The sequence below is a fragment of the Musa acuminata genome, chromosome BXJ3-10 (genome assembly GCF_036884655.1).
Source record: "Musa acuminata AAA Group cultivar baxijiao chromosome BXJ3-10, Cavendish_Baxijiao_AAA, whole genome shotgun sequence".
Taxonomy (NCBI): Eukaryota; Viridiplantae; Streptophyta; class Magnoliopsida; order Zingiberales; family Musaceae; genus Musa; species Musa acuminata.
Window position 1 is genome coordinate 33490978 of NC_088358.1, and position 25692 is coordinate 33516669.

At 34.6% G+C, this 25692-nt stretch overlaps 2 protein-coding genes across 2 annotated transcripts; one reads left to right on the plus strand and one right to left on the minus strand.

Moving 5' to 3' along the window:
- Positions 1-911: 911 nt before the first annotated feature.
- LOC135651484 (uncharacterized) lies at positions 912-6811 on the plus strand. The gene is made up of 5 exons (XM_065171554.1): positions 912-920; positions 2780-2929; positions 5733-5950; positions 6052-6205; positions 6425-6811. Exons 1-5 carry the CDS (start codon positions 912-914, stop codon positions 6641-6643), a joined length of 750 nt encoding a protein of 249 aa, XP_065027626.1. The 3' UTR covers positions 6644-6811.
- A 1828-nt stretch (positions 6812-8639) lies between these two features.
- On the minus strand, positions 8640-25692 carry LOC103969711 (uncharacterized). The gene is made up of 14 exons (XM_065171206.1): positions 24815-25692; positions 24576-24727; positions 24330-24485; positions 21983-22113; positions 18914-19031; positions 18546-18817; positions 16862-16986; positions 13749-13792; positions 12768-12899; positions 12040-12117; positions 10859-10941; positions 10593-10715; positions 9007-9067; positions 8640-8934 (listed from the first exon to the last, which is right to left on the minus strand). The coding sequence occupies exons 1-14, from the start codon at positions 24921-24923 to the stop codon at positions 8785-8787; spliced, it is 1734 nt and encodes a 577-aa protein (XP_065027278.1). The 5' UTR covers positions 24924-25692; the 3' UTR covers positions 8640-8784.

Genomic DNA, 25692 nt, shown 5'->3' on the forward strand with positions numbered 1-25692 from the left:
CTGGATTCGAAATGTATTTGAAGAGAAGCAGTTGCAGCTTCAGAAAATTCATACAGATGACAACGGAGTAGACATGTTGACGAAGACCTTAACAAAAGAAAGACAGGAGATATGCCGACAGTTGGTCGATATGGCTTCACATTGAGGAGTCATGGGACAGCCTCCCTTATGGGCTGAAGGGGGAGGTTGTTGAGCTGATGGCCCATATTCAGCCCATGTGGGCTTTATCAGCCCACAGCTCACACCCCCTCTTAACCTAACCCTAATTAAGATTAGGGGGGTGTGGTGGCTGCGTTTTAGAGGCAGATTAAAGCTATAAAAAGGCAGCAACGAGGCAGATCTTTGCAGCGACGAGATTCCAAAGAGAAGAAGGAGAACAAGGCAGAAGAGGAAGAGAAAGAAAGGGAAGAAGACAAGGACAACGCAGAGAGACTGTTCACAATCATCTAGCAGTGTTCTCATCTCAGGTTAGATCAAATCTACAGTAGGCTCTTGCTGTGATTACTTGGGAGGTTTTAGATATTGTGGGCAGTAACATGATCCTTGTATCCCAGTTATTCTCTTGTGGTTGTTGCTTGGGTTTTGGGCAAGAGATTGAGATTTGTATATTCATTATTCTCATAGTGGATTATCTCTAGTTTGCCCCGTGGTTTTTACCCTTCACATTGAAGGGGTTTTCCACGTATATCTTGGTGTTCTGTTTGATTGTGTTTCCATTTTATTCCGCTGCGTATTTTGGTCTTCTAGTATTTGTTCCTATACAAAGATTATTCCTGTTTATATCCCCATCAGACATAAGAAGCTAAAGCTAGATAAAGGAAATGTATTGCAGATATTTGATTCTGGAGGTAGAATGACTTGGTGTTCGTAGCCATGTTAGATTCCTCCTTTGTTAGAATGGAGTTTTCAGCATGGCGATGGTGATTCTTTCCTGAGACATCAACCCCAGGTTCGAAGCTGAGGGTGTTGGGCACCAGTGAATTCTCTGAAATGATTTGTATTGGAATCATAGGAATTAAGAAAACCACTGAAAGAAGAGCAGAAACAGTCAATCTAGTAGGAGAGGAAAAATGAGATATATATATGTAGTAGGAATCGGACCTTTAGCTTGTTGGCGAAGTGCAAGCTCACCACGGTTGCCATTCTTCTTCTTCTTCAAGTATTGGCTCAAGAGTCTACATGTGAGTGAGAAGTGGGATGTCTTCCCCACTGACCTCTCTCCTCTCTGCACCATCTTCTCTCCTTCCCTTGTCTCTTCCGTCTACTCGTCTGTCTCCCTTTTATGTTTCCCTCCTTGTTCTGCAACAGTACGCTGGTCTCTCTGAATCACCTCAATGATGTGTCGTTCTCCCTTCCCAGAATCTTTTGTTCTGTAGCTCGTGTTGGGTTGTGATAGGTGAGAAACTTGGGAGAGAAAGAGGGTAAGACTAAGAATGATTCGGAAACCAAACCACATGTTGTCTTCTGTTTCCTTATTTTCCAGTGGTGAAAGGAAGCCAGCGGAGGAGGACAGATTAAAAGAAAACATGTTGCCTGTCATCTCGATAGACAAAATCCACCTTGAAAACAACCCATCACTATAAACATAGAATCAAAAAGTCTATCCACATTCAATGTGCATGATTAATCATTGCATCAAACACTGTCATGCCCTATAGTATTATAGTTCTTCTATGAACCACATGAAAAATATCTGCCTTCATCACCATTGGGACTTTTGGATAGCTTACTTAGATGGCCAATTCTAAAGCATGACTAACACATCAATCAAAGAATAACTTCTTTTTGTTAGTCTTAATCATGATCGTCAAAAAGAAGAATAACACTGATCTTCTTTTTGAAAAAAGAAAGCGACCCGAATAGAGGAAAAATATTTTTTAAAATTTCTAGAATGAATCCGAGTACAAGGAGGAGTCTTTGTGGAAAAGAAAATCATGATAATTAAAGTTTGATTCTTCTATAAAATTTTTATGTATTTCTAGGTTTTTACGAGGAAAATAAGATGTAAAAAATATTTGAAGTACTTGGGTGTTTAGAAATATGTTCACCGAGGTTTCTAAAGAAGAGAAGAGAAAACGATTCTTTTTAGTAGTTATCGATAAATTTGACCTTGCTGCAAAATTTCACTGTAGTAGTGGTATGTGCAATGTTTACTAACCGACAAGACCTAAATTACTAAATACATGTTTAGTTGCTTTTAATGAGCATGAAGCACATGCAATTGTCAATAGTGTTTCTCAGGCACTTGCGCCTACCATCAAGATAGGAAGTACTTATAAGGCTCAAAGGTTTTCCATTTAACTTATATACTCTTGAACCTACATGCTAGATTATAAACATAGTTTCTTACTGCTCTCAAAGTTGTCAAACCTTGTCTAGCAAGATTGATAACTATGCCAGATGGCCTTCCAGGGAAAAAACCTGGCAGAATATTCAAATTGTTAAATTAGAAAAATTAGCATCTTAAAAGCACTTCGGCCCTCGTAAGTCTACAACTAAGCAAGAGTCACAGAGGAAACAATTAATAAATCATAATATTCAGGTTCATATTTGAGTGCTTATAACTGAAAGACCGATTTTTGATATCCTCTTCTATAGATGTTCAGGTCTCTTGTCAGTTCGACATTTTTTGTTGATTTATTCCATCAAGTTTTCTAGATTTATTAAAGTTGGTCAACATCAAGACATTTTTCAGCCTAAATTATACTAGCCATCTTGCTGGTATTTACTTTTATCTTATATACAATATTGGTTTTATAATAATTTAAACTTTTTTTAGGTTGGCTATGGAGGAAGTGTCCATCCTGTTTCTAAGAACTCTAGACACTCTCTTGCAGAAGGAAGAAGCAACGAAAGCCTTGAAGAAAGGCAGAAGGCAGTTGAGTTGGCAAAACAGGGTGTTAGAAGTCGTCGTTGTCGCCGTATTCAAGTAATTGTTTTGCCTTTTATACACTATGTTTTAGTAATTTACACTCGACTCAAGAAAAACATCTCATTATTTTCTTTTTGAGGGGTGGTGGCAGCATGAAGATTGTGTGATTGTCATTGCCTCTCAGATCAAAAGGACAGTTTTACGTGACCCAGCTATCTTTTATGGATTATAATATTATTCAATTACAAAAATTTAGTGTCACTAGTTTATAGGATTTTTAAATGCATTTGTCTGTTACTAGGAGAACAGAAACAGAATTTGTTAGAAGTAATGCCTCTTAGGTATGCAAATTCAATATAAGGTGGAAAAGAAGTCCACAAGCTATAAACTAGAGACTAAAGCTACAAAATTAAACTAATATTATTGCAGAAAAATACTGAAAATACCAAAGGAATCACAAAGAGATGTCCTAACATCCTTTTATGCTCAGAAAGTCTTCTTATTTCTTTTTCTTTTTTTTTGTTTCTAGTAACTAAACTCCTAGTTAGATTAGTGAAACTAACACTAATAACTTCTTCAATTAAAGCATAAAAAAGATTCCTAGGACCTGCTCGTGTCTTGTACAAATTATTTGTACGCTCTGTTGTGTCCATAAAGAGTGTTTGAGCATCACACACTGGTTATTGACTCCTGTTCTAGCAGGAAAACAACACTTAAATATTTGTTTCTTTGGCCTTCTTTCATGATGTACTTGTGGGAATAGGACTCTCAGAAGCTTTAGGATATACTTCGTTAAACTAATTTCCTGTTGAGTAGACCACTCCTTGTTGATGTAGGACTCTTGCAGCAGCATGCGGGTAGGACTCTTGCAGGCAGGCAGCATTCTCATTCTGGGATTGATGCTCCAAACATAAAGCCTACATTTTATAACAATGAGTAGTTTTGACTTTTGAGCCTTCTGACTGCGAATGTATGTACCTGTAGACGTATCAGAGAAGCAAGATGGGTTAATTAGGATTAGTGGAACAAAAGAGGTAGAGAAAGACTTGAGCGAACTCTATTGCAAGCAATAGAAAAGAAAATTTACTGCTATTGATGTTGCCGTAGACATCATTGGGCTGCACAACTCTGCATTAGCAGGAGCCTCACGTATTGAGGCACCGTCTTTTGATATTGTTGCAACAAAACTGCATTGATCGTAAAAACAATTTTGCAGGCAACCCAAACAGTCCGGGCTATATGCTTTTTTATTGACAAGCTGCTGTTGCTGCATGTTTTAGCAGATAACTTTTGTTTTCTGCCTCGATTGCTGGACAAACATTATTTAGGTTTCTTCCAAATCTTTGTGAAGCGACAATTATATACGGTCACAAATGCTATAACTAAACTTGCCAATCAATTACGGACAAACTTAGTTTCGTAATTCAAAAAATAAAATTTCGGATACCAGACTCATGCTGGTCCATGGCTGCACCTGTACCGGGCCAGTCCTTTATAGCGTTATGGCATACCGACACATGGTACACTGGAATGTAGCTGAGAAGAAGAGGTGGTGAGAGAAGAGAAGGAGAAGAGTCGGAGAAGAGGAGGGAAGAGGGGGCGCTGGAGGAGAAGAGGAGACGGGGTGAGAGAAGGAGAAGAGGAGGTGGCGGCTGTGGGCTTGGAACAGGCTGTAAACCTGATTCACAGGGTTTACCACTCAATAGTAAATCCTGTTCACAAATCGGGTGGGTCTGCATTCCAGTCCTCCCAGTTTGTCAAACTCCGCTTGGTATATTAACATTTGTGGAAACTATTATTTGTTGTATGTTCCAACTTAAATTTTGAGAATACATGTTGGTCACAGATTCCTAACAAGTGAACATTTAAATAAGTAGATGCTACATAGTTTTTTACTTTGACATGAAGAGAAAATTTCCTTAAAGAGATAGTTTATGCTGTGTCTTTTTTAACCTTATATGTCATCTTTTCCCTTTTTTGTTATGATGCAGACATGAGCCTGTGTTTTATATGCCATGTCATTGCCTTTGGGGACACCAAATTATTCTTTGCCCATTCTTTCTCATATATATCATCTCTCTGAAACACGGGTTGCACCTGTGTTTTTCTCTGTTTAGTATTTTTCATATTTCTAACAAATAATAGTACAATCCTTTTAGTTTAAGTTGGATTAATTTCTCTTGTTCCATCTGACAAACACTGTTGATTTCAAGTTGCATATGGGGACTCAAATGGTGATTTACTAATCCAATTATGTGTGAAGTTTATGAAAATCTTGCATTCATGATTTTGGTTACTGATTATGACTGGAAGAGGGGCATTAATTTCTGCTGACTGTGAGATGCTTTTTTACGATTGCCTTTTAGCATATTGCTTAGGTGGAAAACTTTTAATTACAAAGATGCTTGAGTGCCTCCGTTATCATTTGACTGATGATGTGTGTTGGAAACCTCCAGAGAAAGTCATTTGCAATGTTTCTACGAAAGTCAACTGGATGTATAGTTCAAGTACTTAAGTTATTATTTGTGGTCCTGTTGCTTCTTCTCCACCCTCCTCGAGTGGTATCATTTGGGATAAATATTCTTTTTATTTTCTTTATTGAATATTAAAGAAATAAGATTAAAAAATGGCATCCTTTTGAACTTAACCAATGCATGGATGAGAATCATTGCCTATAGTCATCGCAATGCATAAGCAAGTTATGATACATTCCAGTAATGTTTGCATGTTTAAAATTTTCATTTATGCATCAGAAGCTGCAACAATTCTATTATGTAACTTGAAAGTTTTTAATCCTTTCTTTCCAAAAATTACCTAAGTGACTTTACATTGATGGACAACATTATCCACTGGAATTCAGTCATGTCAAGTTCCAATTCATCCAATCACTCCCAGCAACCTTTTGGAATCAATCTGCTGGACAGTGTCTGAGCCAACCTCATCTGCCCGTATTTATGTTGAGTCGTCTTCAACAGAAGACACTAGTGAGCAACATTCTTTTGATTACTTTAATGCAAGAGGTGATGGTAAGGATTCTGAAGCATTATTGGAGAACTTCTCACGGCCACTAAGAGAAAGGTATTTAGTAAGAACATTTGGCCTCTTTTCACTTTTTGGTTTTGTTGGCCAGATCTCTTGAATTTGGTTGATGGTCTTTACTTGAATCCATGTGGTTGCAGCGAGAAGATGGAAATAATCTTGAAAAGTCACTTCCTCACTATACTCTTCCCGGTCGATCGCTTTGGTGAACTAGGTCCCTTGTCAAGAACATTCTATGGTGATGGTGGTTTTACATCTGTACAGATTCTGGACCATATCTATAACTTTTATCAGGTGAGCACATGGTTTACGACTTTAAATTAAGGCTTGTGTTTCTTTAATTTTCTTTTTGTGATGTTCCTTGTCAAGGCGTGCTATGTTGTTGTTCAAGGAATTGTGAGGAACACCATCTAAGTGATTTTTATCTCAAAATAATTGGATTTTTTTTTATTAATCTAAAGGAAATTATACAGTCTCGTAATAACCTTGTGTTTCTGTTACTTGTGTTTTCAGGAGAATATGTCAGCAGAAGAAATAAACCTGGCAATGCACACAGACTCGAGGCATGCTGATCGGCTTCGATCACTTTATACAAGTAAAGAATCAGTGGAACAAGGAGCTTTGACGTTCAAGCGTATAGATTTTCTTGGAAGCCGAAGAAGTTTCGAAACACTGAAGAGAGTAAGTGGGGAAAATAATGGCAACGTATATGAAATCCTGGTTAGAGCATGAATACCGCATTCATGTACCGAAACCTTTCATCTTTTTTCAGTTTCTTTTTGTGTTCTATATGTGCTCATGAAAAAGAACTATTGGTGTTTGTTCTAAATGGTAATAATAGTGAATATATTGTCCCAATAGCTGCAAAAAAAATTCATGTAGTTGACTTTGTTTTTTTTTAATTGTTTTTGTTATTATTATATTGTCCCCCTTGTACTAAATACTCGGTTTGCGATGCTTTAAGCATCCATCAAATATTATGGGTTGCCATTTTCCCAGTAGCGAAAGCTCTTTAGTGGATACAGTCCTCTCAAAAAAAATCTAAGAGTGGTATTATAAGGGGCATAATTTTCGGAGTCAGTAAACTAGTGCTTATCAATCCATCATCCACTCACTTCATCTTTAATAGCAATATTTCAGATTCAATCTTGAAACACTGGACTCATATACACTTGATCAGTTGGAACACAATTGTTTAATCCAAGAATAGTGGAGGTCATAGAATTAAGGATCTCATCACTCTCAAGAACTCAATCTGTGCTAAGTACATACTCCAAATTCTTAACAACCCTAGCTCTCTTTGAATCCAAATCCTAAAATCCAAGTATGGCGATCTTCATCGTTGGGCTAAATATCACCCTTAAGATATGGTTTCTGAAAGATTACTGGCCATGGTAAGACTATAGATATTTGAGCCAACTCTTGTATTAACAATTTTGACTTTGGTTAATGTGGACAGAACGGACAACTTTTTTAGTTTTGTAATTGAAATTTTCGATTCTAATGATTAGATTGACTCTATTTTAGATTCTCTTTTTTCACTCCTTTTTGACTAAGAGACTTTAAAGAATTTATACCCTTAGTCATCAACCTTACGATGATTTTTGTTTGGGTTTAGCAGCCTAACCCTTTGGTCTATTGTCTTCCGGTGGTGCCCGCCAACTTATGAAAGTTGAGTCAACTATAAAGAAAAGAAATGACTTTCTTTTTAATCCCTCCTCCAAGCCAAGATATGTATTTATTTCAAATACTATAATAGTTGGCCTATTAGTTCCTCCTAGTTAACTGAGAGGCAAGGTTTCCCTAAACATACCGCTAACTGGATCCTTGGTCTGACTTATTAGGAACGAGGCCAGATTATATCTCTCTCTTTCTCTTTCTCTTTCTCTCCATTGGTATATAATACTAGCAATGCTTAATAAAATTATCTCTTATGGACCATATTCTAGGATACTAAATCCTTAGAATCTTATACCTTTTTTTTTTCTTATTTTATAATACAATGACTTTTTTTCTACTCCTAACCTTAGTATATGCCTGAACATAGTCTTCACCTTTGCATCTAATATCATTCTTAGATGTTGACTGTTTCTCCCATTCGGTTCACAACTCTACGATTACTGAGGGAATGACCCTACTGGAGGATAAGAAGTAAGTCAAGTTTAAGCACCAAAGTAACATCCTCGTGGATGTCTCATCTATTGTCAACCATATCACTGGCTTGTAAGAATCGATTTTGTATCTCAAAAACATTATTCTTAATATAACCCACTTTTTCTTTTATCTCACGGATCCTTTAAACGTTAAGACTTTTTTTGGATAAAATATCTAGGTTCTCAACATTTAAGTACCGATGAGCTATGCAGTTCTTTCTTATCTCAATTGTTAATTTCTTCTAATCGAATGAAAGTTCCTTTAAAAAAATTATCAATTGTTTTAGCTAAAATGCTGAAATAAAATATAAAAGCATGCTTTTCCATATGAAACAGAATACCTCCAAATTGATGATCAATATTAAATGGAACTGTCAAATCTGAATAGAAACAAAAGAAGAATATTCTGTTAGTAATGACTCCAAAAACATGTAACACATATTTGACAATTACCGATATTCCAAAGACAGGGACTATGGTAAAAAAAGTTATTTAAGACATTAAACATAAACAGCTGACCAAAGCTAATTACAACTTTTTGAGAAGCCTATGTCTTTGTATTCAACAAACAATGATATTTAGTTATCCATGATGATGCATTAAGTCAATCTTATGTTCCCTTTATTTAGATGTTTATTTGAGGATCAAACTGCAATAATCTATCTGAACTCTCTACAGGAGATGTTGTCCACCTTCATTAACTAATCCACAAAAACTTTTTCAAATACAAGATTTAGGGCATTTATCACCCCCTGAAATATCCAACAACAAAGCTTCACGCCGCTGCTCAGCACTATGAATATACTCCTCGATAGGAGGAAGTTTCGTTGTTCTTCGAGTAGCATCGTTTGGTGCTTGGCCTCTTATCAGCTACCATAAGCATTAATTCACACTAAGTACCAAAGCCACAGAAAAAGATGACCATCTTGATAAGAGCCATACCTTTGATGCCCAATGTCGTTCCGTTTGTTCACAGACATCTCTAATATCTCTTCCAGACATTCTACACATGATATGTATAGAAAAGCAAACATGCAATAAAGGGGAATAAGATATACATAATTTAAGAAGAGGAAAAATATCTTCTTATGAACACTAAGGCATGTCTTCCATAAAACTATGTTTTCAATCCTTTCTTTTTCTAAACATACACTCTAGTCTTCAAAAGAATCAATTGGAATTACAGCTTACCAGATGTCACCAACCAGTTCGACTTCACAAGTAAAAATAATAGGAACTATAAATTGAATGAAATTGATCATTTAATGCATGTCTAAGTAAAAGGTACAAATTCAACCCTCTTAAATGTTCAAAGAAAATATCATAATTGAAACTAAAAAATGTAGCTTATACCCGAGAAAAGGTATCTAATTAAATCCTAACATACTTATCAAATCACAAACATTTCATAGCTATCAAATCATCAAGATCCCTAACCGGTGGATGTGGGGTCCAAACATATTCCAAATTGTTAGGTCATTATCGTCATTGCAAAAGATTCACAAGGATGTGTTGCAGGCCCCGACATGATCTCTAAACCAAAACTACATGATCTATATCTCCAAAAAGTTTCTATGCTTTATTCTGCACTTGATATATTACTAAGATTAGGTTACTAAAAAAAAGTTGTTGAATATCTAGCAAATATATATTATATTAACATTGCTAATGAAGAAAAAAAATTGATAATAGTTAGAGAAAAGCCCAAGGCAATATTAAACTTATTCAAACTGTTTCCTAATATTAAAACTAAAAATGATTTTAGCTATATCTAAAAATCATCTAAACATAGTGAGAAGGTAAGAGTCAATTATGATTGCTCAACATCTTCATCCAACTTTCATAAACCTTTATCATTTGACATAAGTTTACCTTCCAAAGGCGATCTAATTTTTCTTGGACTTTTTATACAAAATTACCTCACTAAACAAATTTTCACATCTCCCTTCTCATGTAAATGAGGAATCGATGACTACTATACCACCCAAAACGATAAGGTACATACCAGTCGATACAAGGACCACCCTCGTTTCAAATGGTCTGATTAAAATAATAAAAATAAAAAATGGTGGGCTACTATCTAACTCAGTGTTAAAATAGATAATTTAAAGCTCATGTTTCTCACATACAATGCCATTGCCCTCTTCGTTGCTGCTGCTTCTCCTCCTCTTCTTTTTTCTTCTTCTTCCTCCATAACTTTCTCTTCTTCCTTCTTCCTTCTTCCTTCTACCTTCTTCCGCAGTGTCTCCATCGTTCCTTCCTCTTCACCCTCCTTTTATTCATCATCAAAACACTAGGGTATACTGACATACTGTGTTAATATATTAGTGCTGACAAATATGCATTAGTCCAATAAATAATCAAGACAAGTTCGATACCCGAAATGATGAATCTCACTAGGAACACTATCTACTTAGATGAACTAAACTCAAATGTGCATCTTTACAACCACAGTAGGAAAATAAAATGAATTAAATTAAATTAGGAAATACAAAAAAAGCAGAAAAGAAGTTTGACTTGTGCATTACCCATCCGTAGCTGCGGCTAATAGAATTATTTCTGTCTTGAGTAGATGCTTTGCATATTGAGCAGCTATTCCTTCACGGGTTTGTTGATCCGGTAGGGAAAATGAAATCATTGAATCAAAGCGGCTAGAAGTAAAGATGAGAAATTAAGGACTATGATTCATCAGGCTGCTTTTGACTATCTGAATTAAAATTTAGCTAGACTAAAATTCATAAAAATTGAAAAATGTAAATCAACTAAATATGGAATACATTTGGAATATTATTACCTAATAAGAGCAGGATCAAGGTCTTTCTTTCTATTTGTTGCAGCTATAACAATTACTTGTTTTTCTTTCTCAAAACCATCAATCTGCAAAAGACAGATATATGCATTAAACGATTGAAGTACCACAGACCAATCCAAAAAAGGCACTTACAATTGAAAGTTTCTAAAGTGACCATAGGAAAAAGAACTCATAGCACAATTATCCTTAACCAGAATTATTAAGCTATTGATGCTTAATTTCACCATAACACATGGACTAGCTTTCTTCTATGAGTATGTCTAACCTTCAAAGTTCAAACTAACCCCACTGGTTCTGATTCATCATTTTTACATTTTTCTTTTACAATCATTAACCCACTTAGCCTTCCAAGTCACATTGAGTTCCACAGAGAGATAAAACTTTACATAAACAGTTTTAAGCTACAGGGTTTATATATAGTAATATCACCATATGCGCCAATGCGGAAATAATTTTGACCAAGAATACAAATAAAAGTACCAAAAGAAATCGACGGTTCTGTTTTCTATATTTGATCAAGCATAATAATTCAGGATGTAAAATTTCTTAATTATATATAAAAAGCAGCACAATGCTTAGGGCTCTCGCCAAAGTGGAGTCTGGAGAGTCAATGCACCCTTACCCCTCCTGCAAGCAAACAGAGACTGTTCCTGTGAAAGTTATGAAAAATGCATGAAAACCAAACTGTTAGAAAACTTGAATTCTCCACCACCACCTTATATTAGTGTTTGGAAATGAGAATCAGTACAGATACATACTTGAATCTCCAAGTCAGCAAGTTGCCATAAAAAGAAGAGGGAACATATAAGATTTCATGAAAATTTCTGTTGGCTTAAAGTTTCTAACAAATAAAAAGAGAAGGTTAAATGTGAACGAAATACTGGAAAAGAAAAAAAAGATCCACTGATAATTTTCCTTAAATCAAGAATTAAAACAACAGGTTTTCCATGAGTCACAGGTAAGATTTAGATATCTTTGCAATAGAACTCTGCATTTAAGCAACTGAACATATTATATAAGTGACACCAAAGCTAGATTCTTGGGGATACACTTCAAGAAAAAGCAAACAACACAAGGGCAATAAAAAAGCGGCTACAGATGGAGTTCTTGCATGGCCCTACTGAGTGATGAAGCACATGATTAAGTAATAAATATTTACCAACCTGACGCAATATCACTGACAAAATTCTACGGGTAGCTTCGTGCATTCGATTACATCGAGAAGCAGCAAAAGAATCAACCTATAGAAAAAGAAGTTGGCTGTTGAATTAAGAAACCCAACAAATACTATTTGGTACCTCAATGTTTAGTCAATTCACTACTAAGTGTTGATATTTAAGTATCCATATGGTACATCAATGTTTAGAACCCACAATTTTGACTTTTAAATAAATAATTGACCATCCCTTTTTCTCCATGCTGGTTCATAATAGGTGATGCAACTCCTGCATGTCTAATCTCTACATATTAACTACTTGCAAGGATTTTTTCATTTGAATAGTTATAGACATTAAAAGGTAAAGATGCACAAATAATCCCACTAGAAGTTAATAACAATCATATAAAATTTTTAAGATTTAAATTTTCTGTCCACAAAAGAGAAAAACTTACATAAAAAAATTCTCAAATGTATACCACCTGAAAATAATATATCTATTCATTTTTTTATTATTTGTGCACTTATAAAAACGTATCTTATAGGTGCATCTATGAAAATTGTCATTTCACTGCAAGTCCGTTGTGTGGGACTAAACAATTTATTATAAAAAAAAAACTACCACTCTACACAAGGCCCAGTATCATACTACTAATTTCCACCACATATAGAAGTTGCTGCCAGTTCAACTTTTTCATGCTTGTCCGAGGATTCCATGTGAAAGTAGCTATGTACCTCATCAAGGAAAATTATTGCTCCAGATGGAAGCTCATTTGCAAGAGAGAACACTTTGGCTAACAAACGCTCACTTTCACCATAACATTTTGACATTATAACTTCCAAAGGCACATACAGCAACGGAACACCCTGTTAAAGCAACAAAAAATATTCAGAGATAATGATTGAATTATATAGAACTAATATTTTTGACTAAACTGTCCTACAGAACTAATTCAGTTGTAAATAATTTCCTCAATTAACATATCTGTTAAGTAGACAACATTTTGCTTATTTGAGACTTCATAAAGAAAATAACAGCCCAATCCAGATTAGACATTATTGTTCTTCTTATAGATCATTTCCAAGTATATAATTCCAGAGCTTCATTCCCCTGTTGCAATGTAACATAGTAATGTATTCCTACAAGCCCTCATTTTTAGTTTAAATTTAACTCCACCTTCTATTGCACTTCTGATCAATAAACCAAAAAGAGTCAACAAAGAGCACTATACCATGATGTATTTTCGAAGTATGGGTGTTCCAAACTTGTGAAGAATGTAGTTGCACTTAACAACATAAAGAAAAATTATCATTAATCCTGTAGTATTTCCAAGTATAATATTTGAGTTTATGAGAAAGATATTTCTACCATCATCCAGACTACTATATTATTACTATTGTTGCCTCTCATGCTTCAATTTTCACCGGCTGGAAACTAGGTACCATTTATAGTGAAACATAGGGTTATTGCCAATCAAATAATTGTTATAACTGACATCTCACTGAAACAAACTTCTTATCGAAGCTCATTTAGTAAAGGGAGTGGCATCTTATGTCACACATAAAAAAAATAAGCCCCAACATAAATACAAGTAGACAAGTAAAAGGACCATCATTTAACTTGAAAATACAAACAAATCTTTTGTAAGCAATATTCTGGAAAATGAGCAGATTGTTGTAACAAATCAATTAAAAGCTATGAAATACGTTACATACTGCTTGTTTAGCAATTACTCGAGCAGCAGTAGTTTTCCCAGTTCCTGATATTCAGTAACAATAACAACAATAACAAAATCGTAAGTTTCAGTTTATGATATTCAGCAAAAACAACAATAACAACAAGATCGTAAGTTTATGATATTTATAATAGTATATAAAGTGTATTGTTACAATAAATATTTATTTAAAATATTTTTAATTGTGTTCAAGAATTTCTTCATGGTGGATCTCACCAATATACTATAAAAGGTTACATGTCTCCGAATAATCCAATCACACAAAATAAAAGGACCAAATCAACAAGATATAAGTAGTTTTCCAACATATACCATAAAGAAATATGAGCAACTAGAAGAAAATAAAATCTACACAGTAAAATATCTTAATGAAATACCACTTGCAAACAGTATCCTTGCATTATCGCATTATCTTCACACCATTCTCATTAAACATTTAGATCATTCCCTTTAAAATTTAAATACCAAAAGAAAAAGAAGAACCATTCATAATATATACATACATAATAAAAGTGTAACATGTAATCCTTTTTCTTGAATAGTTGATTTTGTCCAACAAGAATTAACTGAAAAAACACATTCTCTCCATCTATATTAAACATGCATACACACATGATAATTCCCTGGTGATCAGTACAGGCCACACTATCCAGTACCAAATAGACCAATTTGAAAACTATTATTTAACTTAACCTAACTTAAATATCTTTGGTTAAACTATAAGTCAAAATATGTTTTAAGCTCTATAATAGTGCATATAACAAGAAAGCATGGGCAAAAAGTTGGTGGTAAGAGCGTAAGTTTGCAACAATGAGAAACCTGTATTTGACTCAGGTCTAATGTAGGCTTTATTTTATCGTTTAAATCATTAACTATATTCCCTTGCCCTTATTTTTCTATCCATCAACAAATTGGAGGAATATGTGTATTGTGATTGCCACAATTGTCCTCTTTACCGATGTGCAAAAATATATTTCAGTATCAGGTCTATATAATGCACGATACATGGTCTCCATATTAGAAAACCTCCCACATCCATCAACTATTTAACTGTCTCATTAAGGTTAAGGTTAAGGTTAACATCAGTCAACATCTGCATTATCCTAGTAAGCCAAGTTGTCTCACATTAAGCTGACATCTACTTTAGATTTAGATTTCCTCGATCTCCTCATGAAGATATATGTAGTAAATTGATACGTTAAAGAAAACAGTATCTGAGACCAACCTTTCAAGTGGTGAGTGTCATTAATAAAACTGTTTGAAACGGTACAAAATGGGCAATATGTACTGAATGGATGATACGTAAGAAATAGAATTGACTGATATAGGTGATATATCTGTCTATATGGTGGAAACTCATGCTGTATCAACTGATACAAGTCAGTACCAATAGGAAGTTAATCAATATTTACCCAGATTGCTTCAAGTTTGACACCCAAATCCCTCTCCATTCCTCCTCTCACTCTTTTTCAAATTGTGCATTGGAACCTCTTTGGGGTTTTAAATCTCTTCCTTCCCCCTCTCTCACTCTCATTCTAATTAAAGTTCCTAATCAATGATTAGTGATAATCAAAATATTTATTTGGATAAAAAAGGGATTGTAATTTGGAATCAAGTGGAATTTCTATCCAATTTGAAGATATTTAGCTTTCTATGTTTTATTTATCATTGCATATAATTAGAGGTATTTTGATACATATTTATAAAGATTAAATGTGATTAAGGCCATTCTCTCTTGTTTCGTCCCAATTAGGTTCTTTCTCTTATATTTAGCCATAAATTGGGGGTATTTAGAGTTGATCATAGCCCTATTCATCTATTTATGCCTCATATACACATTATTTTTATCTAAATATGATAAAATTATCATTAAAGTAGGATAAAAATGCCAAAAAAGGTTTTCTTTATTTCTCATCATTTTTCAATATTATTCTGAAAATCAAACATACTGATGTATCAATATACGTTACATCAATGCCAACAAATGTGTTGGTACAATCATAGAATCATGTACATACCGACATATGGTCCACCCATGCATCGATACCACTGCTCAGTACAGTATAGCAATTCATTAGTAGTAGTGTGTCGGTATCCAACTGTATGTAGATGGATACGGTTGAAGTTGAACCATTTTGAATTCACAGCCTCTTCTGTTATTATGTTTAATATTTGTTGATTCTGATCTATTTCGAATATCAACAGCATCAAGAGCTGCCCTTTCGTCAAGGTGATCTCATGCTGATATACATGTTCAACTCATGCACCACCATTAAGCTGTCACATACCATCCTACCTATATGATAATAACCAATACCTACTAGGCTACCATATAAAGGAAGACCAACCAACTTAAGATGGACTGTCACTATTGGCATAGCCACTCCCATAATTGTTACATAATCTAGCGAACTAATATTTCATGAAGTCTTGCATACAGCGATGCTCCAATGATAAACAAATCCAAGCTGCAAGCTGGAATCCTCATCATCATCCACTCAAACAATATACTCATGGACATCTCAAATGACCAACCTATCAAAGTCATCTCTCCAGACCAACTAATGTTTTCAGTAAAATTATTCCTGTACTAAGATCAAGATAGTTGTAGTGGACATATTGTCAATTGACAGTAGCACTCCGAGAAGCATGCTTCCAAGCTAGACCATTACTTTACTGCTTAAATAGCAATATACTACAAAAATTAACAAATTATTTGAGGCACTTATATAAAAATTAGACTACAGAAATGCAGGGAGAACAGTAGATCAAGGTTGGATTAGCATGGTTCTAACCTAGGTTCAGGAAATTATAAAATGAATCATCATGAATCTAGGGAGTATCCATATAGATGCAATCTACATTAGCACAAATCTAAGTCCGATATGTGCATATATAGCCTATGTTTATGCAAATATAGACAGTACTCATGTGGATCTTGTTTAGAAGTACGCAAATACTGGGTAAACTATGAATCTTGTTTAGAGCTACGCAAACTAAACCATCGGTCAACTCACCAGCCATTATGAAGACATATTTAATTAACAGATTATATACCACAAATATAGAAAAGTACTTGGTCTAACAAATAACCTGGAGGGCCTTCAAAAAGCACAGCTCGAGGACGATTTGTTTCAAATTTACAACGGGTACCACGGGCGACTTCATCATATACTTCTGGGCTTTGAAGTGCCAATAGTATAGTATCTTCTATTTCCCTACAAACATTCAGTCACATTAATTCTGCTATATACATAACAATTTATTAAGAATCTATCAAATAAAATGAAAAGGCTGATATCTGCAATGATACTTCATAGTTACTGACGAGAAGATGACAAAATATATGTCTGTATCCAATACACATAGTTAATGTTCGAAACAAAATATATCAATGGAACTGAATAAAACATGATGCACCATCATTAACAAATTTCCAAACCAAGTAAACACAATCAAAGTTTCCAGTTTCAGCCTAAGCAAAATGCTTCACTAGAAGTTCTCATGGTGCCACCCAGAACAGGGAGTGACGAGGATAGAGGCATCAGAGCTACAGCGAGATGTCACTTTGTATGTGTGTTCTTTTTTGGTAAAGCTGTCACTTTGTACGTGTGTGTAAACCGTAAATCAAAGATATTATTGACTCAAATTGAGAGAAAAAATAGTGCTTGCATGTTTTCACCTTAGTTGACAGTTTTACATCTTTTTAATTTCATTAAGGCCTCTGGACATGACCAAACCAGAAATGTAGTAGCTTATCATGACCTGTTGGCTAAAGAATATGCCTTAAACACATTTACCCAGACAATGCCACAGTGGGGCACTGTATCTCGACCTAAACCCAACCCATGAATCAAAAAGGACAAGGTGAAAAGAAAATTATGGTCGAACAAAAACATCCTATAAAAAACATTTTTAGATTAGAATATATAAAAAATGGTTTCAATGTGATTAGATGAGACACCAAGGCAGAATGCTACTTAGAGGGGTGTTTATGTTCATATTAAATTCACAGTCAAAATGCTTCAAAATTAACTAAATATGATGGGTTCATCTAATAAAATCTTTTAAACATGACGAACAAAGTGGTTCGCAAAAGATCAATAATAGGATTAAAGTATTAAGATTAACTTGAGAAAAGAAGTAACGGTATATTGGAAAACATATCACCAATCAAAACAACTACTTGCTAGATATCAAACTTGAATCACAATATAAAAACAAAGATCAAAGCAACAAAACATTTTGTTTTTTATATAATCCAGTCAAAAATTCAGATACAAGAATAAAAATTCCTTGAAACTATTCATGAGTGGATCACTAGCAGTCAATCAGTTATGCAGCTCTGTGGTAATGATGGGTTGACAAAGCATATAAAGAACATTTTTAAGATATAATTTGTCTGTATTACCATAGTGTCTAATGAGATTGTGTTGAGCACGTATCCATACCCAAAAAGGAGGCATTGGTGATGTTTCCCAGCTAATTGTGAAACCAACACAGCATAAACAAAGCATCATATAAATCACAAAGCATATTGCAATTTAGAACAAATGTCAGCCAGAGAGGTGGCAGCTATACAAGATGTAAGTGGGTTGTCACCAAATTAGGAGCATATAGCTTGTAGATGATTATTTAAATACTCTGCCTATAAGGCAAGATAAAATAGCAACTGCATTGTAGATATGCATCTTCCAGTTTAACTTCAACAAATGAATTCGTGGTAAACAATCAACTGGAACAAAACAACAAATATATATGTATATGTTATACTTACCGTTTTTGGTCATCATATCCTGCCATGTTCTCCCAGGATATTGTACCATCCAAAGAGATACCCGAAGTCTCGTCAAGTCCATATACTACCACACCCATGGTCTCTAAAGCAGACACTGTTTTCTCAGGATAAATATCACCTCTCTTATATGCCTTTGTGTAGCTTCCTGATGATTTTTTTATATTAGCTTGCTCACCAGCTAATTTTAATGCACTAACCATGGCATCAAGCTCTCTGAAACTATACATTCCCCGTTTAATGAACTTAATCACCTAATAAAAACAGTTTAACCATTACTACAGAGGAAGATGGATCCTTATTAGAAGCATTCAAACACATTAACAAAGTCTAAGATAAAGGTTACTGACACAAAAATCTGACTCATGTAGAGAGCTTATTATCAGTATGGAAAGACCACCCTCATTTGTTGCATCAGAAACCCCAATCTTTTCTGAAGGGTTAAGAGCTATTCGCCATCCAGCTGCACTGAGTATTATAAGTAAGAAAAAAAGCAAATTGAAGTCACATAGTTGTACAGATGGTCGAATTGATATTCATGTAATCATAAGAAATAAAAAAAAAAGGAGGCGAGCATGATCGGTATCATCAATATTATTACTATTTGGAAGTGAACAACAATCTACTTCAATATATGCTACAGAAATAAAATTTTCTAGAATCAGGAACTGACACTAACCAATGAACACTACATACCAAAATATTGTAATGATAACATTAAAAGGACAGGCTAGAATAAAATGAAACATAATATTTAAAAAGAATAAACTTCAAATATTGGACATTAATGCAAACAGTACTAAACTGTACATTGCATTTCCAGGAGAAATCATATTGGTAAATTCGACCCATACTAAACTGTACTGGAGTGTTGTGCAAATCTTGGTCTTGTTACTTTGTTGCTAATCTGATCTGACTGATTCCATTGGTTCAAACTGTATTGCTCCTGGATAATCCTAATCCAGACCTTTCAAAACTCATTACCGATAAATATTTTAAGGTACTAAACCCATTGGTTGTACTTTATATAGAGGCAAATATTAAAGCAAATAAATAAAGAAAAGAAAGAATGAGAAAATATATAGAAACCTCAAGGAAATCAATCGAGAAACATCTTCTCATTAAAGTTACTATAAAAAATTAGTATTTCAAAGTGCATTTAGATATTAAGATATTCTGTAATGGGTAGAATTGAGCTTATGTCAGTATTCATCCAGGAGTTTAAATATGAATACATACGTCATTGACACACATTTAAGTAACGACAAGATAAAAATTGTGTATATCATTACTTTATCTATAGAGTATAACATTTCATTATTTACATATATGTTATCTTACCCTTCTTTTATATTCTAAGTTTATCGCATATTAGTTTATATTGTTTAATATTTCATATATTGTTAATTTATACAGTTTTGTAACATAAATTCTTGACGATAAAGCTTCTCCCATAAGTTGGATTCAGTTGTTAGAAAGAGAGTTTCCTAATCAATGATCTAATTTTACAAAACAACTCCAGCATATCATTACTTATCAAGATCTCCTTATATTGTGGATGAATATAAAAAAACTAAGGAATTTAATTACAAGTGTAAATTTAGTAGAGGTTCCTTGGAGGTTCAAAAACTATATAACAGTAAAACAAACTAGTTCATACAGGCCTCCAAACCACCAAGCCAATTAACATATTGAACACGATTTTGCATGAACCAAAATCACACAGAAGCAAATTGTTGATGATAATTTGTAATTTTATCAAGAACCTAACACTTATTTTATCACGAACCAAAATTAAGAAACTAATTTTGATGATAATTTGTAATTTTTTTCCTTTTTTGAGAGAGATAAGGAGGAAAGCTGTACCCAGGGCATGAGGTTCCTGCCAGTGCAGGTCAGGGAGGGTCAGTGAATAAATTAGAAATCAATTGAATATCTTTAGGGACTCACTTGAGTGGGGTTGAAGTCATGTTTCAGATCTAAATGAATATGGCATGTAATTAGCCAAATCTGGGTAAATTGTAGTTAGCTGATCTATCATCCAGTTGCAATCCTATTATTGCCAAGTGCTAAGTCACAAGGCAAGTTTGAGCATGTTTATACTTTAAAATCCAAAGTTTCCTCAAATACACCTTTGTGCAGTTGAAACATCAAATACACCTTTGTGCAGTTGAAACAAACATAGCTTTTTGGAGGTATGTATATGCTCCAAGATGTCTCTTGTTACAATATTTTGGTGTTTTACTTGGTTAACAGAAGTTGCAGAACTAATGCTTCTCATTCTCATCTTTAAGTCTATTAAGTGCACTTCCTTTACTGATTCTGTTTGAAATATCTTGTCCTTCAACTTGGATTATAAAACTTGTACAAAGAAGTAGACTTATCTATGGACAATCTGCATCCCATCCTGAAAGTCTGGCTGAAAAGTGAACGAGATTGGGCAAATATACAAGTTGAAAGGGCTTGTGTACGCCAAAAAGAAAAGTGAATTTAAATAAATATTACATACATGAAGATTCATATGAACCATGTGAAATTGAAATTGTAGGTCTGTTCCAGTGACATTAAAGCAAAGATGTGCATGCCTCAAAAGGAGCATCCAAAGAGTGGGCATAGGTTGCTGTGGGCACAATTCATATGTTATTCTTGCTTTTGATTCAATGTCATGAACATGGTCCATTGGATTAATAAAATCAATATCCGGATGTGATTTAAAGCCTTGCTTGTGAATATTGTGTATTAATAGACATCTATGACACATATGAGGGCCAAACTTCTGAGTTTGCTATTGCTTGTTCGAACATTTGATGGGTTCTAATTGAATAGTTGTGATATTTGCTGTTATTGAATCAACCCAATAAAACTCTTGACTTCACTAGATACTATCACTTTATGATCATAGTGTCATGTCACCATCTATTTGCCACATTATTGTTAAGACTTAAGAGAATTCTTTATTGAACTTAATGTTTTCATTCTAGACCGTTTCTACCCGAAAATTCAATTCACATTCTTATAGAATTTTTTTCCTTTTTTCTGGACAGAAAACTATCCAACAGAACAAACGTCAGAGCAAATGAATTTGTTTTTAAATATAGATGTTAACAAACTTGATTTTAATGAACTTTTTAATTAGAGGTTGCATGTAGCGATGGTACTAAGCAACTTGTATATAAAAGGAGAAAAAGAATCCGTAGATATCAATCTTGTGGTCAAAGGTACAAATAAACAAATGAGACAGTTATAAAGCATGCATAAAAATATAATATACATAAATAACCCTATATATGAAGGTAGAATCTATATCTCACTTATAAATAAATTTTTATCAAACAAACTTAGAAGAATTTAAATATGCAAATTAAGAAATAGATTTAAGCAGTTGTAACTTGTAAAATTGGTTTACTGCTTAAGCAAACCTGTCAAAAGCATATAAATGAATTTTTGAACCACCACCTAGTTGCTTGGACGTGTCACCAAGGTTCTTAACAAGATCCATAATTATGTGCGATAACTCACATGTAGGAGGAATTTTGAACTTCATGATAACCTAAAAAATTTGATGCAACCATTTCATAAGTATTAACCATCAGGAGACAGCAAATGAAACTCAAGTATACTTATAAGAATATATTGCTGGGAATTACATTACTACAAAGAATGTGTTCAACTTGAACCAATTAAATGAAACAACAGGAGGCACTATGAACAACACTGCAAGAAGACAGCAGCCATAGACAAGTTGCAGAGCAATACAATACAAACCAAAGAAGACAATGATCAATAATGACTATGCTTAGAAGATCCTAGAGAACATAATTTTAGATACCATTGCACTATAGCTGAATTCCAGGGCTTGTCAATTATATCAAATTAGATATGTAATTTTAGATAGCTACATCAGATCTGCTGGTTGAGATTTTATGAGTGAATGGGATCAGTATCAAGATAGGCAAAAATCTTTCTTGGTTAGCCTTTTGTTAAGTAACAGGGATCATCTTAATAATCCATCTGGCAAGTACATCTATAATTACCTATCCAGAGGTCTTATTGAACTTAAAGTCTGAAGAACAATTTGGCCAAATGGAAAAGCTTACCGAAATCTAGCCTGAAAAAAATTATAATTCAAAATAAAATGCTTAAAAAGGATATAAATGTCATGACATTTGTAGAGCTCTCAGACTAATCAAATAAGTGGCCAGTAATAAATCATGTTTCATCCTTCATACCAACAGTTTCTTTCCTATTTAGGTTGAAGGTCTGGGAGTCTAGATGTGACGAAACTATCTTTAATACCTACAGCGAGCATGTCATGTCCGTGAGAAGGGTTTATCTTGTGTGGTGATATTTTACCAATGTTTATTTGCAGAGTAAACTGGTTTATGGCAAAGCCTTCTATTTGATTCATTATTTTGAACCTCCTTAATTCCCACCTTCCTACATCAAATCTGTCATAGATCTTATTATTATCCTCCCTTATGTCAAAACTTAAATAGACACTATGGATGTGGGACAAAATTTTCGGTGAAACTTCATAAGAAAACAGCGAATATAGATAGAATTTACAGATCATAACCCATAGATCCAAAGTAAAGGCCTTAAAGTGACATATCTTCTTGTGAGATCCAATCATGAAGCCTAAAAAATTCTTGCAACTTATACATCAAGTGGTCCAATAACAAGGAAAAGTGATCCAGAAACAAATTGCTAATAAATAAATCATTGAAAACCATAAGAAATGTAACCCATCTCAAGAATATGTTTCGTACATTAGAGTATGCATTATGCATCAAACAGAGCTTGATTAAAATAGTTATCAACAACCACTCTAATACAGCCATACCAATTTTGGTGTAATTCTTAAATTTCACTGTCAACATCTGAATCTTCACATCTTGCGGGTGAACTTAAAAAAGATTTTGGTGCAAGATTACTGTATTGATGGAACATTATTATAAGACAAATGCTGTCTACGATTTCATCAATCTAGTAGGCACATGTTGTACGCAAGTAGGCAGTTAGAGAAGTAGCAGGAAAGGTTAAATGTAGTTGTTTTTCATGGATAAGAGTCTAAACTATGATAAGAAAAAAAGTAGTTTATTTCCCAGAGAAGATTCCACACTAAGACAAGAAAAAAACACAGCCTTCACTATTTGTGCATCATACTGAGAAAGGATTTTGATACATAACTTCTATTTTTTTAAGATTATTAATATGAGGTAGTCTTTTTTTTACCTTGGTGTTAAGACTGGGTAAGTTGGTACCATTTTTAAAGGATGTAATCATGTCAAAAAAATAATGAAGCCATTTTTAAAGGATTTGTTTGGTCTATAGGAGATCGAGTCTTCAATTGTACTGTAGAGAGATATAAACTAGAAAAAGGTTAACATCATATTAGTCTCCAATGTTAATATTAAAGGAATTGTATTTCTTTCTGCGATTCTACTTACAGAAAACTGTTTGTTTACCAACAAACTGTACCTGAAATTAGGCAAATTATTGTACCATAAAATGGAAATTTCACCAGTAATAACAGAGCATATTTTCGGGATTGTCATTTTTTGCATTGCAACTTTCGTGTTAAATTTGTATATTTTCAAGGAAAAAGAATGCATAGGTGATAAAGGCCAATGAAGAAGCAACAATAAGATACAACAATCAAATTAACGAGCTCGAAGATTCAAGCCAAATATATGTGAAGAAACGCACCATGCATCAAAGCAGAGTAGAAATGAAACACTGTTAAAATGTTCATCAGGAGCAAACCTGCTGACCCCTTGCAGAAAGGGTGTAGGGCGGGTAGGATCCTTTCTCCATTCCTCTGATTTGCAGCAACACCTCCAATTGCAACTTTACCCTATCCAATTTATCCGCGGTTTTGGAACTCGACCAGGAGTCGGTGGCAGCATAGGGATCGTAATCCTCCAACCGCGGAACCAACCGCATAAATGAACACTCCAAACCAAATAAACCATGAAAATGACCTCGTAAATGTAAGAAAGACGATCAAACCTCATCGCCGTCGGCGTAAGTGGTCTGCACCGATCCGGCGCCGAACGCCCCCATTAAGAAGATGGCCGGCAACAAAGAAGAAAGGTAGAAGCGCTCACCGGACGACGAATGGAGTTGGATCGTCGAAAGGGTTCGGTGGTAAAACAGCGGCACTGCATCGATCCAGCCAATCAAACAGAAAAGAATCAATCAAGGATCACGCTGGAGAAGAACGTTGGAAGAGAGGGAGAGGCGCGTACGCGGAGGATCAACAGCGACGGCATTGACGAAACGGAACAAGGAGGAGGAGGAGGAGGAAGGCGGTGGCTTCCCGAGACGCGAAACCTTCGTCATCGCTCTTGAGAGCATCGCTGGTTCTGCCGCGAGAACTTTCTGAGCTGGCTTCTGTTGCAAACGGTGGTGGAAACGACCTCGACGAACACTTTATGACAAACATACCGAGCGATGTTCACATCGTAACGTTCTAACGACTGCAATGGAAGATGATCTCAACGATCGCCTATCCCAATCGAGATTGAAACGGACCGATACTTACCCAATCAAATCTGTTGATTGATTGAAACAATTGAATCGTACTGAGGCGGGAAAGGGAAACAGCACCATCCGTTTAGTCTCCAAATCTTCCCGCCCCGTCCGAAATTACTTATAATTAGCAGTTTACGAATATAATAATTACATACCATCTTCATTTGTGTGGGTTAAGAATGATATTAGTAGGTAGTTGCACGTGCTTTGCACATGAGAATATTATATTAATTATTAAATCAAGAAAATGAAAGCGATTTTGGTTTTCATGGGTAGAATTTGGCACCATATTGTATAAAAATTTCGTGGGTTAATTGCAGGTTTTATTAACTTGAATCAATACCTAAGCCCAATTTAATGGGCAATCTTCGAATCTGATTCAAAGGATCTCCACCGTTGGTAGCAGCAAAATTTCGCAGATATGAGTCATGCAAGCAAATAAAAGCAGGCATAATGCAAGGCTGGTAGAATAAATATTCCCTACATTTACATAAACATTTCACTACTTTTTACGTCAAAAGAATGAAATAAAGCACGATAATAACTAAACGAAATCTGTGTATAAGCTATGCTGCAGGCAAATTAACTTTAG

Excerpts from the sequence above, each read along its gene's own strand:
- LOC135651484 (XM_065171554.1), top strand. Across the intron at positions 2,930-5,732 it reads GTCGTTGTCGCCGTATTCAA|TCATGTCAAGTTCCAATTCA; the intron begins GTAATTGTTTTG and ends ACTGGAATTCAG. Across the intron at positions 5,951-6,051 it reads TCACGGCCACTAAGAGAAAG|CGAGAAGATGGAAATAATCT; the intron begins GTATTTAGTAAG and ends ATGTGGTTGCAG.
- LOC103969711 (XM_065171206.1), bottom strand. The coding sequence starts at position 24,923 with ATGCTCTCAAGAGCGATGACGAAGGTTTCGCGTCTCGGGAAGCCACCG. Across the intron at positions 22,114-24,329 it reads TTTCTGCAAGGGGTCAGCAG|GTTATCATGAAGTTCAAAAT; the intron begins GTTTGCTCCTGA and ends CAAATTTTTTAG. Across the intron at positions 8,935-9,006 it reads AACGACATTGGGCATCAAAG|CTGATAAGAGGCCAAGCACC; the intron begins GTATGGCTCTTA and ends TGCTTATGGTAG.